General features: G+C 46.0%; 1 protein-coding gene across 2 annotated transcripts; it reads right to left on the reverse strand.

Annotated features, from left to right (window-relative positions):
* Window positions 1-7,361: 7,361 nt before the first annotated feature.
* On the reverse strand, window positions 7,362-15,611 carry LOC129858392 (uncharacterized). 2 transcript variants are annotated; one of them, XR_008760018.1, is made up of 3 exons: window positions 15,142-15,611; window positions 14,750-14,994; window positions 7,362-7,903 (listed from the first exon to the last, which is right to left on the reverse strand). XR_008760018.1 is itself a non-coding variant. In XM_055927574.1 (3 exons), the coding sequence occupies exon 3, from the start codon at window positions 14,385-14,387 to the stop codon at window positions 8,325-8,327; it is 6,063 nt and encodes a 2,020-aa protein (XP_055783549.1). In that variant the 5' UTR covers window positions 14,388-14,994; window positions 15,142-15,213; window positions 15,443-15,458; the 3' UTR covers window positions 7,418-8,324. The 2 variants fall into 2 exon arrangements, 1 of the variants encoding a protein (XP_055783549.1); XM_055927574.1 differs by having other exon boundaries at window positions 7,418-14,994; window positions 15,142-15,213; window positions 15,443-15,458.
* Window positions 15,612-20,172: the final 4,561 nt, after the last annotated feature.

Here is a 20,172-nt window from a genome sequence, read left to right on the forward strand (position 1 = left end):
CCCCAATGTCCTCTCAGGCATATTATTCTTCCTTCCTCAGGTCATTTATAGTGCTTACAGATGGCTCAGCCAGACAGCAGCTGACCTACAGTATTCTACAATACACAACTTCTAGCATATTGAGAAAAATATTGATTGATTGATTACTTTTATAAGATAATTTAAAACACATATTGGGCTACGTCACACATAATAAACATGTTACAGAACACAAGCAGTTGGCCTAAGTCACACATGATAAACATGTTACAGAACAGGAACAGTTGGGCTAAGTCACACATGAGAAACATGTTACAGAACACAAACAGTTGGCCTACGTCACACATGATAAACATGTTATAGAACAGGAATAGTTGGGCTAAGTCACACATGATAAACATGTTACAGAACAGGAACAGTTGGGCTAAGTCACACATGATAAACATGTTACAGAACAGGAACAGTTGGGCTAAGTCACACATGATAAACATGTTACAGAACAGGAACAGTTGGGCTAAGTCACACATGATAAACATGTTACAGAACAGGAACAGTTGGGCTAAGTCACACATGATAAACATGTTACAGAACAGGAACAGTTGGGCTAAGTCACACATGATAAACATGTTACAGAACAGGAACAGTTGGGCTAAGTCACACATGATAAACATGTTACAGAACAGGAACAGTTGGGCTAAGTCACACATGATAAACATGTTACAGAACAGGAACAGTTGGGCTAAGTCACACATGATAAACATGTTACAGAACAGGAACAGAAAGCAGAAGGAACAGAAAAGGGCCCATATTACACAGACACACACACAGACACACACACAGACACACACACAGACACACACACCAACACACACACAGACACACACACAGACACCGACACACACACACACAGACACACACACGACTAGACATGGTTTACGCTTCACTAGCCTCTCTCCTTGTTAACAGGAAATGAACTGCATAGGGAATACGGTGCCTTTGGGATGTATCCAGGGAGTTGAATAAGTACTGAAGAGGGTTTGGGATGAGTTTATTTCTTCATTTGTTCCCCAGCATAACAAAAATAACCTTACATATGAGAAGCACATAAGCATTTACTAATTGGCCTGGACGGATCAGAATACCCCCGGGAACAATCTCTCCTACCACTGCAGAGAGAGAGAGAGAGAGAGAGAGAATTAAATTCCCAGCTCACAGAAGCGTGTATTTGGAGGTAATTGATATATCTTTGTTAACACTGTATGACTAAAAACATAGAACACAGAGCAGATCAACAAAGCCCAAACACAGTGCCAGGACCGCTTGGCATCACCGTGTGATGAGGCTGGCATTGTTCCACCTGTTGGGCATCACCCTGAAAGTATATTGCTGTTGAGGTACTGTGTGTTTGTTAGCCACCTGCTCTGTCTGTCTGTCTGTCTGTCTGTCTGTCTGCTCTCATTATGCGAACCGTAGAAGCACTGCCAGAGATGCACACAGAGCCCTAATGGGTGATAATGAGCCGCTCAGTTTCAACACTGCCCCCAAGACACAGAGCTGTGCAACTGCAACAGCATCCCCACAGGCCCCAGTTAAAGACCGGCAGCACCGCCACAGTCCCCCAAGCCCCAGTTAAAGACCGGCAGCACCGCCACAGTCCCCCAAGCCCCAGTTAAAGACCGGCAGCACCGCCACAGTCCCCCAAGCCCCAGTTAAAGACCGGCAGCACCGCCACAGTCCCCCAAGCCCCAGTTAAAGACCGGCAGCACCGCCACAGTCCCCCAAGCCCCAGTTAAAGACCGGCAGCACCGCCACAGTCCCCCAAGCCCCAGTTAAAGACCGGCAGCACCGCCACAGTCCCCCAAGCCCCAGTTAAAGACCGGCAGCACCGCCACAGTCCCCCAAGCCCCAGTTAAAGACCGGCAGCACCGCCACAGTCCCCCAAGCCCCAGTTAAAGACCGGCAGCACCGCCACAGTCCCCCAAGCCCCAGTTAAAGACCGGCAGCACCGCCACAGTCCCCCAAGCCCCAGTTAAAGACCGGCAGCACCGCCACAGTCCCAGAAGCGTTTAAGACTAGTTGGACACAACCTCAACACGGATTAAAATATATATTTGCCTGGAAATCTATGTTTGTTAGACTTTTTTGTAGAATCACAGCGTCAACCAAGCTTAGTAATTTTTCCAATTGTTTAATTGTGTATTGTGCATTGAGTTTAGGACTGTTTTGCCCATTACTTCTGTCTCTGACGAGGGGAGATTAGTGAGGTTCCATTTTGAATGGGCTACTGAGTGGCGCAGCGGACTATGGCACTGCATCTCAGTGCTAGAGGCGTCACTACAGACTCTGGTTCGATTCCAGGCTGTATCACAACTGGCCATGATTGGGAGTCCCATAGGGCGATGCACAATTGGCTCAGCGTCATCCGGGTTAAGGTTTTGCCGGGGTAGGCCGTCATTGTAATTAAGAAATTGTTCTTAACTGATTTGCCAAGTTAAATAAAGGTAAAATTTAACAATGTATAAATAAAATGGCTCCCTATTCACTATGTAGGGCACTATATGGCTCTGTGTCAAAAGGAGTGTACTACACTGGGAATAGGGTGCCAATTCGGCAGAACCTGTATCCATGGGTTACCGCCCCCGTTGAGGACCAAGCTGGAATCAAACTGTGAGAAAGTGAAGTATTCATGTAACCCTTAATGCTACAGAACTCATCAGGCCCCACATGTACACTATAAATGGATCAAGCTGGAATCAAAATGTGAGAAAGTGAGGGAGAGAGGTGTGAGGGAGGAAGGCTGTGAGGGAGGAAGGCTGTGAGGGAGGAAGGCTGTGAGAGAGAGAGGTATGAGGGAGGAAGGCTGTGAGAGAGAGAGGTATGAGGGAGAGAGATGTGAGGGAGAGAGGTATGAGGTATGATGGATGGAGAGAGGTGTGAGGGAGAGAGGTGTGAGGGAGAGAGATGTGAGGGAGGAAGGTTGTGAGGGAGAGAGGCATGAGGGTGTGAGGGACAGAGGTATGAGGGAGAGAGGTATGAGGGAGAGAGGTATGAGGGAGAGAGGTGTGAGAGAAAGGTATGAGGGAGAGAGGTGTGAGGGTGTGAGGGAGGAAGGTTGTGAGTGAAAGAGGTATGAGGGAGAGAGGCATGAGGGTGTGAGGGAGGAAGGTTGTGAGTGAGAGAGGTATGCGGGAGAGAGGCATGAGTGTGTGAGGGAGAGAGGTATGAGGGAGAGGTATGAGGGAGAGAGGCATGAGTGTGTGAGGGAGAGAGGTATGAGGGAGAGAGGTATGAGGGAGAGAGGCATGAGGGAGAGAGGTATGAGGGAGAGAGGTGTGAGGGAGAGAGGTATGAGGGAGAGAGGTGTGAGGGAGAGAGGTGTGAGGGAGAGAGGTATGAGGGAGAGAGGTATGAGGGAGAGAGGTATGAGGGAGAGAGGTGTGAGGGAGAGAGGCATGAGGGTGTGAGGTATGAGGGAGAGAGGTGTGAGAGAATGTTGCATACCATTTTTCTTTAATAACTTTCTATATCTCACATCAGATTGTGTCCTGAAGGTGAAACTTTTGACTGAATGTCATATCGAGAAATAACAGGAGAGAAGTGTAGTGGTGCTGTGTACGTAAAGACAACAACCACACTGGCTGTAGTGGTGCTGTGTACGTAAAGACAACAACCACACTGGCTGTAGTGGTGCTGTGTACGTAAAGACAACAACCACACTGGCTGTAGTGGTGCTGTGTACGTAAAGACAACAACCACACTGGCTGTAGTGGTGCTGTGTACGTAAAGACAACAACCACACTGGCTGTAGTGGTGCTGTGTACGTAAAGACAACAACCACACTGGCTGTAGTGGTGCTGTGTACGTAAAGACAACAACCACACTGGCTGTAGTGGTGCTGTGTACGTAAAGACAACAACCACACTGGCTGTAGTGGTGCTGTGTACGTAAAGACAACAACCACACTGGCTGTAGTGGTGCTGTGTACGTAAAGACAACAACCACACTGGCTGTAGTGGTGCTGTGTACGTAAAGACAACAACCACACTGGCTGTAGTGGTGCTGTGTACGTAGATCTTGATTGTATTGTTGAGACAATATGGTGTTTTTCTGTGTCCACATATCTGTTTACACCCTCCCTCTACAACTTTTCTACCTCCTTTACACTCTTCCTCTCTTTATACTCTTCCTCTCTTTACAGTCTTCCGCTCTTTACACTCTTCCTCTCCATCCTGCTCTTTCTTACCTTTAGCTATCTTCTATCCAGAGAGAATGGCTGGAGAGAAAAGGAAACCGAACAATTGAAGAATTGTGAGATATGACATCTGCTAGGGTTAAATTATTACATTGCCTTCGCAGGCAATGGGTAGAAACCCCTCAGGCACTGATCTAGGATCAGCTTACACTTCCCCAAATCCAGCCAACAAAATTGACCTCAGATCAGCTTCTAGGGAAATCTTCACCCTAGTCCCCCTGTTGACCCAATGGCACCCTATTCCCTACGTAGTGCACTACTTGTGAGCAGGGCCTGATAAAACATTTGTAGGCAATATAAGGAATAGCACCAGAACAGGAAATAAGCTGTCATGCTTCTGAAGGCCTCTCTGTTTAATCTCTCTAACTTCCTGTTCCTGTTCTCATCCCCCAGCCGTCTGCATGCATCTTGTTTGTTAGCCTGGCTGGTTCCTCTCAGTGCAATCAGCTCTGGGGTTATTCATCAACACACACACTCACACACTTGCAAACACACACACATTTGCGCACAAACACATGCACATACCTGTACGAACACACACACACACACATGCACGCAGGCACATACACACCGAGGTTATTCAAACACAGCCTGGCGTAAATGAAACATAACAAGAGATGTCGTCTCAGCCGCCCAGCAGCCTCTTTTTGCTTTGTCCCAAATGGCACCATATGGCCTTTTTGCTGCACTACTCTTGACCAGAGCCCTATGCACTATAACGGGAGTAGGGTGACATCTGGGATACATCCTCTGTCTCTCTGAGAAACCAGCAGAATGCACACACAGTTTAATATTCCTTTCCTATTTTATTTTATTTCTGGCACTGTGAGCGAGGCCTTGTTTTTCTGTGACTCCTCTGACCTGCAGCGCTTCAGCATTACTTTGACTTGACAGGATCCTGACAGACAGACAGACAGACAGACAGACAGACAGACAGAGAGGCAGACAGACAGACAGACAGAGGCAGACATACAGACAGACATTGAGGCAGACAGACACAGAGGCAGACAGACAGACAGACAGAGGCAGACAGACAGACAGAGAGGCAGACAGACAGGCAGACAGACACAGAGGCAGACAGACAGACAGACAGACAGGCAGACAGACAGACAGGCAGGCAGGCAGGCAGGCAGAAAGACAGACAGACACAGAGGCAGACAGACAGACATACACAGAGGCAGACAGACAGACATACACAGAAGCAGACAGACAGACATACACAGAGGCAGACAGACAGGCATACAGCCAGACAGACACAGAGGCAGACAGGCAGACCGACACAGAGGCAGACAGACAGACAGACAGACAGAGGTAGACAGACAACAGACAGAGACACGGAGACACGGAGACACGGAGACAGACATTTTTTATTTCCGTCTGGAAAATGTTTATTTCCCCTTAACTCTGATTGAACAAATGAACAGTGTGTAGCAGTCATTTCCCTATCTCCAGGGTGATCTGAAAGCGTATAAACAAACTTAGCCTGAGGTAATGTTAATTTCCTTCTACTGTTGGAGACTGTTTGTTTTACATAATGATTACCTGGCTTTGATTTGACTAACTGTGTCCTCTTTGTTGGACAGGGGTAGTAGACTGATATGGGATAGATTGGGTTCAAGTAGAGTTTGAGTCCTGCTAACAAGTCGTTTGTGCATCAGTCTTGTACAGGGTGCTGACTGCTGAGTCAATGTGACTAGTTTGTAATATGGAACATCCGGTTGCCATGCTAATTTAATTTATTTGACTCAGATTGGGGGTGGTAAAAATGTCCATGCAGCCAGTTAGACTGAGGTGCTGTGTACATTTTGGACATTGTTCACTTCTTTGCTAAAAAATATTGATAAAAATTGTTCAAAGGTCACCATGACATGGCTGGCGATATACAGAGACATGGGCTCAATCCCAATATCCCCAGCACTCCTCCGTTTTGCGTGATCCTGCGAGCCACAACGAGTCGGAGACGTGTCCCAATTCAACTTTGAGCGAGGAGCAAATCGAGACGCAGACTTCCTATAGAGTGATTCCAAAAACTCCCATGAAGCTCTGTGACCCAAGGCTGGAGAGTTACTTCAGGAGAGATGGCTGGCAAAGATACTAGTATGGAAGCAAATGTAGATAATTATAACTTCATAATGAATCATACAGTTAAGAGGCATTATGTTAGTTAATGTAGAGACAAACGATTATACATACAGTGGATATCTTTTTGTCAAAGTTAATTTACGAAAATCACTATTTAGCAAGCTTACTGACTAGCTAACATTAGCCAGCTAGCTATATTTAGCTAGTTTTATGGCCGTTTTGACATTTTGTTTAACTCCTGACTCCTGAGCTAACCAGCAAACCAGGCTGTCATCTTGTGAAAATCAGTGGATTTAAAGAATCTAGCTAAAGTATTTTAACTACTGCAAATTGAATGTACATTTTTGTGAGCTTGCCTTGCGGTTCATTAAAACATATTTCAAAGTCATCACTTGTCATTGTTCTTTATTTTATTTTTTATTTTATTTAACCTTTATTTAACTAGGCAAGTCAGTTAAGATTTTATTGTAACAACATTAACGTTAGAGATATTTGCCAATACAGCTAAAGTAACGTGAACTCTGTATTCTATGGATGCGTAGCTATGTAGCCGATCTGTATATGGACAGAGAGGAAGAGGAATTGAAGATTGAAGTCTGGTAAGAGGCGTGCTCAGCCTCCCTGTCTCTCCAGGGCTGGGGGCCCAGATGCAGTCGGTGCGTCCATCCCGGCCACACAGTACAGCTTGTCAGGCAGGGCTGGGTGCTCTGCCTTTGGGATAAGGAGAGCCCCTGGCTGGGGGAGATAAAGGGTGTGTTGTTAGAGGACTTTGGGCAGGACAGGGGATGAAGGAGATAAGAAGTTGTAACAGTCAGTTGACTCAGTGTTTAGGAAGTGTAGCTCAAAAATGGCACCCTGTTCCCTTTATAGTGCACTACTTTTAACCAGGACCGGTAGGGAATATAGAATATGGCGCCATTTGGGATGCAGCCATAGTTGACAGATCAAAGAAGGGATGACATCGCTCTCCTGTTCTCCCTGGTTTTGATGCTCCATGTGTAACAGATGTATAGTGTACTCTCCATGCGTTGTGTTTTATAATAATAAATAACTTCGGCCAGTGGTCCCAGTTGAGCATTATTTATTTCTGCTGTTGTTAAATGGGAAACAGCACGTTAGTTGTGCAGGGCTTAACAGTGTTGATGGCTGTCGATGACAAAATCCCTTGCATCACATTTTCATACTGGCCAGCAAAATACAAAAATACAATACAAAATATAACATGTGTAAATACCTGTTGTTAAATGGGAAACAGCACGTTAGTTGTGCAGGGCTTAACAGTGTTGATGGCTGTCGATGACAAAATCTGTAGCATGAAGACAACTGTGTTAGCCGTGGCTTATGTGACCATGACATCGGTGTATGCTAGCTAACACAATTATTTACAGCAATCATATGCCAAAGCACATCCCAGAAAGCCCCTCAATCCCTAACAGGTACCATATACCCACACATGTATAAAATCAGTAACGTACAGCAAACTTGTACACATTGTAAAATAGAAAATAGAAAACAGTATTCAGAACGTGACCTACCCCTTGCATCACATTTTCATACTGGGAAGACCTGACGTTCGCGATCTCCCCCTATCTGCAAGTGGGGCCAATCACAACACCCCTTATTGTTATCAGAGTTGAACTAACCAATAAGAATGCTTGAACATCAAATACACATTTCTTTAGAGGCAAGTGGAAACATAACCAACCCTGTTACATTCTCCCCTGCTGAATTACACTTGCATACTACAAAGAAACTAAATGAGGTATGCAATACCTTGCAATACATATGTCACCAAATATTCCAGTGCAAAGACTATTCTCTAAAGAGAATTAGGGGAATTCAAAGACCCCGTAGGAAAACATGCCTGTTACATGTTCAGTACACTCAGTGACAATAAGAACCTCAGACAGAAAAACCTTGGCCTACATGACCCCTGACCCATTACCTCTATAGGGTCTCTTGAACGTTAAAAGTAAAAAAAAAATTGTGGCTACAAACTTGGATTCTAATCCTACACCCACACAGGTACTCTAATGAATTCTGTATGAAAAACCCTCTGTGTCTGCATAGTCTCAATGAGTCTCACTGGGCGTTTCCTAACTCGACCAGCCCCTGACCTGAAAGTCCTAACAGAGTTATCATTACGTTTAACCTGTTCAACTACAACCACCATTGGTGGGTCACTGTCCACAGTTGATGGGTAGTCAAGGTCAAGGGTTCTGTGACTGTTGCTGGAACTTGTGCCACCAGTGGCATCTTCAGAATGTCTTTCTTCCTCAGAGGGTTCGGACATTTCTTCTCCAAAGGTTAGCTCTGACATGCTTGTGCCACCAGTGGCACCCTCAGAATGTGGTGAGTTCTGAGGGTCCCTCGCCAGTGGCCCATCTTCCAGCACATCTGGGGTCTCTTTTTCAGAGGGCTCCGACTGTGTTTCCTCCGAGGTCTGTTCTGATACCCACACACTAGTCCTCTCACCAACGTCCATTTCTGGTATATCATTCATGGATGAGTCCTCCATCTCCTCACTCGGATCCTCACGGTCTCCCGTATTAGATGTCTCTAAGGCAGTGTCAGGGAGAGGCAAGAAGTTTACAGGCATTATCAGATTACGGTGTACCGTTTTCTCCTGGCCAGTCGACATGTTCTGTATCTTGAAGATGTGGATGTCACCATTCTTCTCCGTAACAATATAGAGGTTGTTCTCCCAGCGATCCGCCAGCTTCCTCTTTCCACGTTCACCCTTATTCGCCAGCAGCACCCGATCACCGACCTCCACTGGAGCTCCTCTGATCTTCCTGTTGTAGAGGCCCGCATGCCTCTTCAGCTGTTTGGTTGCCGACAACTGTACAGTCTCCATGGCCTCCCTCAGGTCTCTCGTCAGGGACTTGACGTACTCATCATAGTCTACAACATTTGAGTCTTGTAGCACCGTACCAAACATCATGTCGACAGGCAGACGTGGGGTTCTCCCAAACATCAACTGGAAAGGGGCGTGGCCCGTGGTTTCATGGACTGTACAGTTGTAGGCGAAGGTCAACGACTTCAGCTTCTGGGGCCACCTGTGCTTCGCTCTCGTAGGTAAAGCCCTGATCATGTTTCCCAGCATTCTATTGAACCTTTCGACTCCCCCGTTCCCCATCGGATGGTAGGGAGTTGTGTGCGACTTCTGGACTCCTGCAGCACTCAACAACTCAGCAATCAATTTACTTTCAAAGTTGGCCCCTTGGTCGGAATGGATACGACGAGGAAAACCATACACACAGAAGATGTTGTTCCACAGCTGAAGGGCCACTGCTTTAGCTGATTGGTTCGGACACAAGAAGGCATGGGCCATCTTAGTAAAATGATCAGTGACGACCAGAACATCCAAGGACTTGTTGTTGGAGTCTTCAGCAGACCAGAAGTCCACACACACCAACTCGAGGGGCTCAGTTGTGATGATGTTCTCCAGTGGAGCTCTGGCCTCTGGCTCGGGGGCCTTACTGAACACACACCTCTTGCAGGTCTTGACATACTCTCTCACATCCGACTCCAGACCATGCCAGAAGAACCTCTGTCTCGTCAAGTACAACGTCCGCTGTTGCCCCTGATGACCGGCTTCATCGTGGACACCCTTCAAAACTGTCGCCCTCATTGAGGTGGGTACTACATACTGGTACGTCTTCCTCTTTGACAGCAAACTTTTGGTAACGCGATATAGTACACCCATTTTCAGAGTGAGCTTCTCCCAGGTCTTCAGAATCCGCAGAGCCTCGATTGGTTCATGGCCACGTTCCCTCCTAGAAGGTCTACGGCCCCTGTCCACGTAGAAGACAACTCTGGCGAGTGCATCATCCTGGCGCTGCTTTGATATCAGGTCGTCACGGGACAGCACTCTCACATCTGACATCTCAGATGGCACCAATGACTGAGTGAGCTGAGGCAGTAGCAGCGCACAGTTCTGTAGACCAGCCTCCTCTTGCGACCTCAGGATTGCTGACACCGCTTCCTTTGACAGAGAACCAGGAGAAGGGTAGGAGGTAGTTTGGCAGTACATGACAATTTCACAGGCCTCTGCCTCAATTGACGGTGAGCAGCTTTCGAGGTCGAATGGGTGGTTCGACCAGCGGAACACATCTTGCACCTTCTCAGCATGTACTCCCGCAGCTTCTTCCAGCAAGGCCTTGTATGGAACCCTTGTGATGCGGTGGAGAGCGCTCGGCTGCACAAATGGCTGTCTACTGAGTGCATCAGCAATGACATTTTTGGGACCGGGGATGTACTTTATGTCAAACTCGAATGGAGCGAGTTTAGCAACCCATCTCTGTTCACAGGCGTCCAATTTGGGCTTGGACAGGATGTATGTTAATGGGTTGTTGTCTGTCCATACAGTAAAAGGCTTGCCCCTTAGCCAATGACTAAACTTCTCACAGACTGCCCAGCGTAAAGCAAAAAACTCTAACCTATGGGCAGGATACTTTGACTGTGCATAAGTAAGAGATTTGCTAGCGAATGCTACGGGCCTGGCTGCAGACCCATCCTCTGGCACTTGGGAGAGGACAGCACCTAATCCATTACTAGATGCGTCTACAGACAGCAAGAAAGGTCTACTAAAATCAGGGTGGGCTAGCATGACCTGATCGAGGAGAGCTTGTTTCAACTGACTAAAGGCCTGTTTGCACTCACCAGTCCAGTCTGCTGCTGTGAGTTTCCTATTTATTCTTTTTTTCCTCTTTCCTTTCCCATGGCGTGGTGCCTTCGTCCCAGTTGTCAGCCCATGCAGCGGCTTCGCGATGGTGGAGCACCCCTCAATGAACTGCTGGTAATAGACTATCATTCCGAGAAAGGACCGAATCTTCCCCTGGGAGGGCACGTCCGTGTTATCCTCCATGAGATCCTTCTCTGTCATCCCTGCAATAGCCTTCACTTTTTCCGGGTCTGTGGCCACACCTCCTTCACTGATGACATGCCCCAAGAACCGCACTGACCTCTTCATGAAATGGCATTTCTTTGGAGCCAATTTCAGATTATGGGCCTTCAGACGCTCAAAAACTGACTCCAAGCGTTGCAATCCAAGTTCTTCAGTCGGGGCAAAAACCAACACATCGTCCAGGTAGCATAGAAGGCTAGAAAAATTTTGATCCCCAAAAATGCTCAACATCATCCTCATGAATGTAGCTGGGCTATTGCACAGTCCTTGTGGAAGACGGTTATATTCATATAACCCAAAAGGAGAAGTGAAGGCTGTAAACTTCTTGTCGTCTTCATGCACCTCCACATTGTAGTAGCCTGAGGTCAAATCCATTGTAGAGAAGAAGGCATTGCCACCCAGGGCCGCCAGAGCATCAGCTTGGTGAGGTAGAGGGTGAGCATCCTTTACGGTGCGAGCATTGAGCCATCGGAAGTCTGTACACAGTCTCAGATCGCCAGACTTCTTCCAGACCAGCACGAGCGGGGAGGCATACTCACTGCTGGATTTCCTGATTATCTCTCGCTCTTCCATTTCATCCAAGGCCTGCCTGAGCTTGTCATAATGGTTAGGGGAGAGCCTACGGTAAGGTAGCCTGAAAGGCTTAGTGTCACTGAGTCTGATGCGATGGACATATCCAGTAGCCTTCCCGCAGTCTAGTTTGTTCCGGGAGAAGATACACTCGTAGCGGGCTATTAGCTGAACTAGCCGGGCCTTACACTGTTGCGACAACTGAGTGGACTCAATGTCAATGTCACTTAGCCCTAACTCATGCAACACCTCACTTGTCACTCTGTGCGGTTTTACAGCACTGTCAACGGTCAAGCTATCTCCACTACCATTGTCAAAGTCTTGATTGTCATCCATTTTGTGTACCTGCTGCACCAGGGGGACCGGTTCGACAGTGGGCCCATCTATGTAGTCAGTGTCAAAGTCCTCTAATGCCATGCAAGGAAAAACATCCGCTATCTTGGCATTGCGTCTCACTGTTACTGGCTTTGGTGAGGGATTGATAACTTTGACAGGGACCCAGCCATCGCTCCACAATGTCGCTACAGTTCTCCCCACTAGAATGTTTTTTGGTCTTGAGCGTGCCCTCGTAGGCTCAATAACGACAGCACTGCCCGCAGATACATTTTGAGGCGTACACAACCGGCCCCAGACTAAATGTTCCTGCATGGGCTCCAATGTGACCGCCCGCTTCAGCCTTACCGTGCCCACTCTTTCCGGCACTTCTGTCCCTGTCCATCTCTCTACATTAGCCAGCAGACGGAACAGTTTGTCATCTCCATTGTGTTCAGATGATGACATCTTCTCCCAGAAGTCACCGGTCGTCTTCAGCTCCCTGATGAGGTGTTTTATCACGTTGCTGCCTAGGATGAGCTCATCACGTTGGCCATCCACTACTAGAACAGGGACAGAGACACTGCTGCCATACACAGACAGATTCAATTCACACACACCTACAGGCTTGGTCTTCAACCCCCCGCAGCCAACCAACACCACTTCAGTCGGACTGAGGGGGCCACTCTTGAGCACATCTGCTTTCTCAAGGCGTGGCACCACTGTAGAGCTCAATGTGCATGCCATAGAACCGCTGTCAATCATAGCGCTCACCTCTATAACATCCCCCAGTAACACACTAGTATAGAAGAGTTCATCGTTGTGGAGCACTCTCTGTGTATTTTGCATAATGACTTTTTCGTTCGACTTGACTTCATCACAAACACTTGAATATATTGACTCTAAATCTACAACACTATCGAATTGGGGCACCTCACAAGGCCCAGCACTTCCCCCCACCCAGTGCGGGCCAGCTAGTTTTCCTGACGCTGTGTCGTGTTGCTGTTTGATGGAGCGACGGGAATTACATTCCCGACGTGTGTGCCCAGCTGCATAACAGAGGAAGCATAGGTGGTTAGAATAACAATGATCCATTGTGCTGTGGTTCGCATCCCCACACACTTTGCATTGCAAAGGCGGGTTCTCCCTTCTGGGCCTCCTCTGGAAACGGTTATTATAGCCGCCTACAGGTTGCTGAGGCCTCTGCTCCAAGACCCGTTCAAGCATGCCCATCACACGATCCAATGCCTCGGATGAGTTATTTGTGGGCTGCTGCAAGGGGTCCGGACAGTTTGCAACAGCCGACACTGGCCTACTTACTTCCTGCGTCAGTGTGGTGACCAGTGGGGCCAGCCGCAAGGGACTTGGAGCCTTACACTTCCTCTGGTACTCCTCCAGCCTGTCATGGACCTCCGCAGCCGTCCACTCATGCAATGGTTTGCACATGAATATCAATGACAGCTCTGGGTTCGGACAGTGCTTGATGAACATGACAGTCAGAACACGTGATGGATTGTCTAGCTCCTTGTTCTGCCTCTTCAAACAGTCCTCTGCCACCTCTATGGCTCTGTTCAGTCTGATCCAGTAATCAAACGGAGTCTCACCTTCCATTGGCAACGTAGAATAAACATCAGCTAGGGGCATGTCAGAGTTGATTGTGTCGCTAAAGTGATGCTTCAGAATGTCAAAAACCGGTCTAGGGCCCTGGCTTAAGTCAACTGGGTTACTGCGTAGGCTTACTCTTACCACGTCACGTGCCCGCCCTTTCAGCTTACCCAAAACTTCATCTGACCTCTCCTGCCCACCATAGCCCTTCTTCTGCATGTACACTAACATGGTCTCCTCCCACTCATGCACTGTGCATTCCTCTGAACCATCCCCCCTGAAACACACTGGTTCCCTGACATCATTTTCCACCACTACATTTAGACTAGAGCTGGCCCCAACCTTGGTACCACCAACATAATCAACCTTCTGTCCCACCCCATCTCCCATAGCCTTTGATTCCAAACAAGAGGCAATATTTTCACCTATGGAGTAACCTATCTGCTTAACAATGTCCGCCAGGAAATCCATAGACACATCCTCCTTCCTAGGATTAGGTGAAACTGGCTCGAATGCACTGAGTTGAGGTAGCTCTAAATCATGTGGAAGGTGCACACTTGCCTGCGTAGTTGGCCTGGCCAGAGGTGTGGAAGTAACTGGAGAAATAGCTGCCCCCCTACCCACTGGCAGTGAAGGGTTAAACATGAAAACTCCCCTACCTCTCCCAAAACTTTCCATTTTTAAAATAAATTAAAAAATAATAATAATTTGTTTTGTTTTGTTGTTGTTGTAAATATTAAGTCCCCCCCAAAAAATATGAAAATTATCACAATCAATATTAACACTTCTATAAAATCAGCTTGAACATAATGCACTCAAAATAAAAGTTCAGTAGTAGTTGTCTAACAAGACCAAGAATCAACACAGAAAAGTAACAAGAAACGCCTTAATAGTTGTCGCCACCGTGTGGTAGAAAATGGCATCACCCTCACGTTAATTGGCTTACGAAGGTCACTAGCGTAACAGCCCAATTACATCACTAAATAATCATAACATCAACACATACAACTAATAAACAGTATATTATATTCTCCACTCACTCATGCTACCAGGAGCTTCCTGAGAACTCCACTTGCGCAGAATGCAAAACCTAGGCTGTAGACGTGTATCAGCAACCACAGTACTTCTTGAAGCCGGGTCTCCGATCCCTCCACGTGACGTCCGGCGAAGACAAGAAGACGAGTCACGGCACCAGTGTAACAGATGTATAGTGTACTCTCCATGCGTTGTGTTTTATAATAATAAATAACTTCGGCCAGTGGTCCCAGTTGAGCATCATTTATTTCTGCTGTTGTTAAATGGGAAACAACACGTTAGTTGTGCAGGGCTTAACAGTGTTGATGGCTGTCGATGACAAAATCCCTTGCATCACATTTTCATACTGGCCAGCAAAATACAAAAATACAATACAAAATATAACATGTGTAAATACCTGTTGTTAAATGGGAAACAGCACGTTAGTTGTGCAGGGCTTAACAGTGTTGATGGCTGTCGATGACAAAATCTGTAGCATGAAGACAACTGTGTTAGCCGTGGCTTATGTGACCATGACATCGGTGTATGCTAGCTAACACAATTATTTACAGCAATCATATGCCAAAGCACATCCCAGAAAGCCCCTCAATCCCTAACAGGTACCATATACCCACACATGTATAAAATCAGTAACGTACAGCAAACTTGTACACATTGTAAAATAGAAAATAGAAAACAGTATTCAGAACGTGACCTACCCCTTGCATCACATTTTCATACTGGGAAGACCTGACGTTCGCGATCTCCCCCTATCTGCAAGTGGGGCCAATCACAACACCCCTTATTGTTATCAGAGTTGAACTAACCAATAAGAATGCTTGAACATCAAATACACATTTCTTTAGAGGCAAGTGGAAACATAACCAACCCTGTTACACATGCTGCATCTACAGAGTCATTATTCACCAGCCGCAGTACAGTGGGAGGTTGTCAAGGTGTTAGCTCTGTTTGGTGAAGATCTCTGACCCAAACATCACAGTATGTTTTTCACTTTGGATCTACAATGAACTATATTTTATAATGGAGAGAGTGTCGCGCCTCATCTTGTAATTCATTGTTAGATTATTTAAGGAGTCGCCATAAATATTATGAAACCCACTTTTTCCTTTTCTGTCAAGGATTTAGTAAAAGGCAAAGGGTATGCTACCCACTGGTCTTCAACATCAAAAGTTCAATGTGATGACATTTTATAAACATTGAAAACTGATTGGATTTGCAAAAAGTCATCAACGTAAGGGAATTTGGGATTTTCTTCACCCAATTTATAACCTAAATCAAATGTCATGATGACATTTTTTGTTGATTTCATGTTGAATTCATGTTAGTTGACAACTCAACCAAATGTAAAATAAAAAAAGACGTTGAACTGACGTCTGTACCCAGTGGGTAGTTATTAAAGAGAAACCAGATTTAGAGTAGGATTCAAAGTTTGTATTTTTTTATAGACTTGCTCTTCTGTGTGTGTATAGCCTACCCCGAAACCATTCTAAAGACGAACATTAACTTTCTAGTTAAAACAGGGAAATAGCAGCTTTGTTTTCTCCACAATTTCGTGATATCCAATTGGTAGTTTCAGTCTTGTCCCATCGCTGCAACTAGCTTTTTGTTTTTAACCCCTTAATTTATTTAAAGGATTCAGAGAAATGTAGCCAAGTCCCTTGAAAAAAATAACATATTTTTTCTTTTCATAGAACACACTGGCGGTTGTGAACGAGAAGTGGTGGTCTGCGACCCAAATGGCACCCTATTCCCTATACAGTGCACTACTTTTAAACAGAGCCCATAGGTAACAGGGTACTATTTGGGACACAGATCCTGCTGGTTTAGAATGGGATATTAGCTGAATATGACAGCAGTGTTTCCCTCTCAAAAACTATTTTCACTAAAGCAGCAACAAAGAAAAGAAGAGGTTTAACAAGAGCCCATCCAAGACAACAGATCCTCTTTCTCTCGCTAAAGTACTTTAAGTGAGAGAAAAACACATTTGAATTGAAATGGAATGTTTAGGAACAAATTGTTACTGACGCTGGGGGGATGAGAAGGATGGTGTTGAAATCCTTCTATGATCACTTTTCTTATTGTTCTTATTATCTCTCACAGGTGCGAGCTCAGGAGTGATGTCAAATGAGATAGTGATCGCTTGTTATCCTTGGCTGTCACTCATCTGATTTGACAGGCAGAACAGATTATATATATATATATATATATATATATATATATATATATACACTGCTCCAAAAAATAAAGGGAACACTAAGATAACACATCCTAGATCTGAATGAATGAAATATTCTTATCAAATACTTTTTTCTGTGCTGACAACAAAATCACACAAAAATTATCAATGGATTGATAAATCAAATTTATCAACCCATGGAGGTCTGGATTTGGAGTCACACTCAAAATTAAAGTGGAAAACCACACTACAGGCTGATCCAACTTTGATGTAATGTCCTTAAAACAAGTCAAAATGAGGCTCAGTAGTGTGTGTAGCCTCCACGTGCCTGTATGACCTCCCTACAACGCCTGGGCATGCTCCTGATGAGGTGGCGGATGGTCTCCTGAGGGATCTCCTCCCAGACCTGGACTAAAGCATCTGCCAACTCCTGGACAGTCTGTGGTGCAACGTGGCGTTGGTGGATGGAGCGAGACATGAGGTCCCAGATGTGCTCAATTGGATTCAGGTCTGGGGAATGGGCTGGCCAGTCCATAGCATCAATGCCTTCCTCTTGCAGGAACTGCTGACACACTCCAGCCACATGAGGTCTAGCATTGTCTTGCATTAGGAGGAACCCAAGGCCAACCGCACCAGCATATGGTCTCACAAGGGGTCTGAGGATCTCATCTCGGTACCTAATGGCAGTCAGGCTACCTCTGGCGAGCACATGGAGGGCTGTGCGGCCCCCCAAAGAAATGCCACCCCACACCATGACTGACCCACCGCCAAACCGGTCATGTGCTGGAGGATGTTGCAGGCAGCAGAACATTCTCCACGGCGTCTCCAGACTCTGTCACGTCTGTCACATGTGCTCAGTGTGAACCTGCTTTCATCTGTGAAGAGCACAGGGTGCCAGTGGGGATTTTGCCAATCTTGGTGTTCTCTGGCAAATGCCAAACGTCCTGCACGGTGTTGGGCTGTACACATGCAGTGCTCCTCCTGCTCCTCCTTGCACAAAGGCGGAGATAGCGGTCCTGCTGCTGGGTTGTTGCCTTCCTACGGCCTCCTCCACGTCTCCTGATGTACTGGCCTGTCTCCTGGTAGCGCCTCCATGCTCTGGACACTACACTGACAGACACAGCAAACCTTCTTGCCACAGCTCGCATTGATGTGCCATCCTGGATGAGCTGCACTACCTGAGCCACTTGTGTGGGTTGTAGACTCCGTCTCATGCTACCACTAGAGTGAAAGCACCGCCAGCATTCAAAAGTGACCAAAACATCAGCCAGGAAGCATAGGAACTGAGAAGTGGTCTGTGGTCACCACCTGCAGAACCACTCCTTTATTGGGGGTGTCTTGCTAATTGCCTATTATTTCCACCTGTTGTCTATTCCATTTGCACAACAGCATGTGAAATGTATTGTCAATCAGTGTTGCTTCCTAAGTGGACAGTTTGATTTCACAGAAGTGTGATTGACTTGGAGTTACATTGTGTTGTTTAAGTGTTCCCTTTTATTTTTTTGAGCAGTGTATATATATATATTTTTTTTTTATATAGCAAGGTTATTCATCATCCCCCTGCAAGACAAAATGAAAGACCAACAGGATGAAACAGAGTGCTTATCCAATGCCTGAAGTATCGATCCCGGTGGATTTGATGTGATCAAATGAGTCTGTATTTCCCTCTGATCTCTATCTGTCTACTAAACTCTAAGATTGCGTCGAAAATGGCACCCTGTTCCCTATATGCTGTACAACTTTTGATGAGAGCCTGATGGGCCCAGGTCAAAGGTAGTGCACTGTATAACTCAAATCAAATTGTATTTGTCACATGCTCCGAATACAACAGGTACAACAGGCCGAATACAACCTTATAGGGAAATGCTGAACCAACAATTCAGCTTTAAGAAAAATACCTAAGAGATAGATAATAGGGTTCCATTTGGATTGTAATTTAGGAGACTTGCTTGCTAAGACCTGTCTGCATTAGAGTCTGTTTAGAGGGGCATTCTATTGACAAAGTGACCAGCATCGAATCAGAACTGTCTGCATTAGAGTCTGTTTAGAGGGGCATTCTATTGACAAAGTGACCAGCATCGATTCATAACCGTCTGCATTAGAGTCTGTTTAGAGGGGCATTCTATTGACAAAGTGACCAGCATCGATTCAGAACTGTCTGCATTAGAGTCTGTTTAGAGGGGCATTCTATTAACAAAGTGACCAGCATCGATTCAGAACTGTCTGCATTAGAGTCTGTTTAGAGGGGCATTCTATTAACAAAGTGACCAGCATCGATTCAGAACTGTCTGCATTAGAGTCTGTTTAGAGGGGCATTCTATTGACAAAGTGACCAGCATCGAATCAGAACTGTCTGCATTAGAGTCTGTTTAGAGGGGCATTCTATTGACAAAGTGACCAGCATCGATTCATAACCGTCTGCATTAGAGTCTGTTTAGAGGGGCATTCTATTGACAAAGTGACCAGCATCGATTCAGAACTGTCTGCATTAGAGTCTGTTTAGAGGGGCATTCTATTAACAAAGTGACCAGCATCGATTCAGAACTGTCTGCATTAGAGTCTGTTTAGAGGGGCATTCTATTAACAAAGTGACCAGCATCGATTCAGAACTGTCTGCATTAGAGTCTGTTTAGAGGGGCATTCTATTGACAAAGTGACCAGCATCGATTCAGAACCGTCTGCATTAGAGTCTGTTTAGAGGGGCATTCTATTAACAAAGTGACCAGCATCGATTCAGAACTGTCTGCATTAGAGTCTGTTTAGAGGGGCATTCTATTGACAAAGTGACCAGCATCGATTCAGAACTCTGCATTAGAGTCTGTTTATAGGGGAATTCTATTGACAAAGTGACCAGCATCGATTCAGAACTGTCTGCATTAGAGTCTGTTTAGAGGGGCATTCTATTGACAAAGTGACCAGCATCGATTCAGAACTGTCTGCATTAGAATCTGTTTAGAGGGGCATTCTATTGACAAAGTGACCAGCATCGATTCAGAACTGTCTGCATTATAGTCTGTTTAGAGGGGCATTCTATTGACAAAGTGACCAGCATCGACTCAGAACTGTCTGCATTAGAGTCTGTTTAGAGGGGCATTCTATTAACAAAGTGACCAGCATCGATTCAGAACTGTCTGCATTAGAGTCTGTTTAGAGGGGCATTCTATTAACAAAGTGACCAGCATCGATTCAGAACTGTCTGCATTAGAGTCTGTTTAGAGAGGCATTCTATTGACAAAGTGACCAGCATCGATT

The sequence above is a fragment of the Salvelinus fontinalis genome, chromosome 6 (assembly GCF_029448725.1).
Source record: "Salvelinus fontinalis isolate EN_2023a chromosome 6, ASM2944872v1, whole genome shotgun sequence".
In the NCBI taxonomy this organism is placed as follows: Eukaryota; Metazoa; Chordata; class Actinopteri; order Salmoniformes; family Salmonidae; genus Salvelinus; species Salvelinus fontinalis.

Excerpts from the sequence above, each read along its gene's own strand:
- LOC129858392 (XM_055927574.1), bottom strand. The coding sequence starts at position 14,387 with ATGGAAAGTTTTGGGAGAGGTAGGGGAGTTTTCATGTTTAACCCTTCA.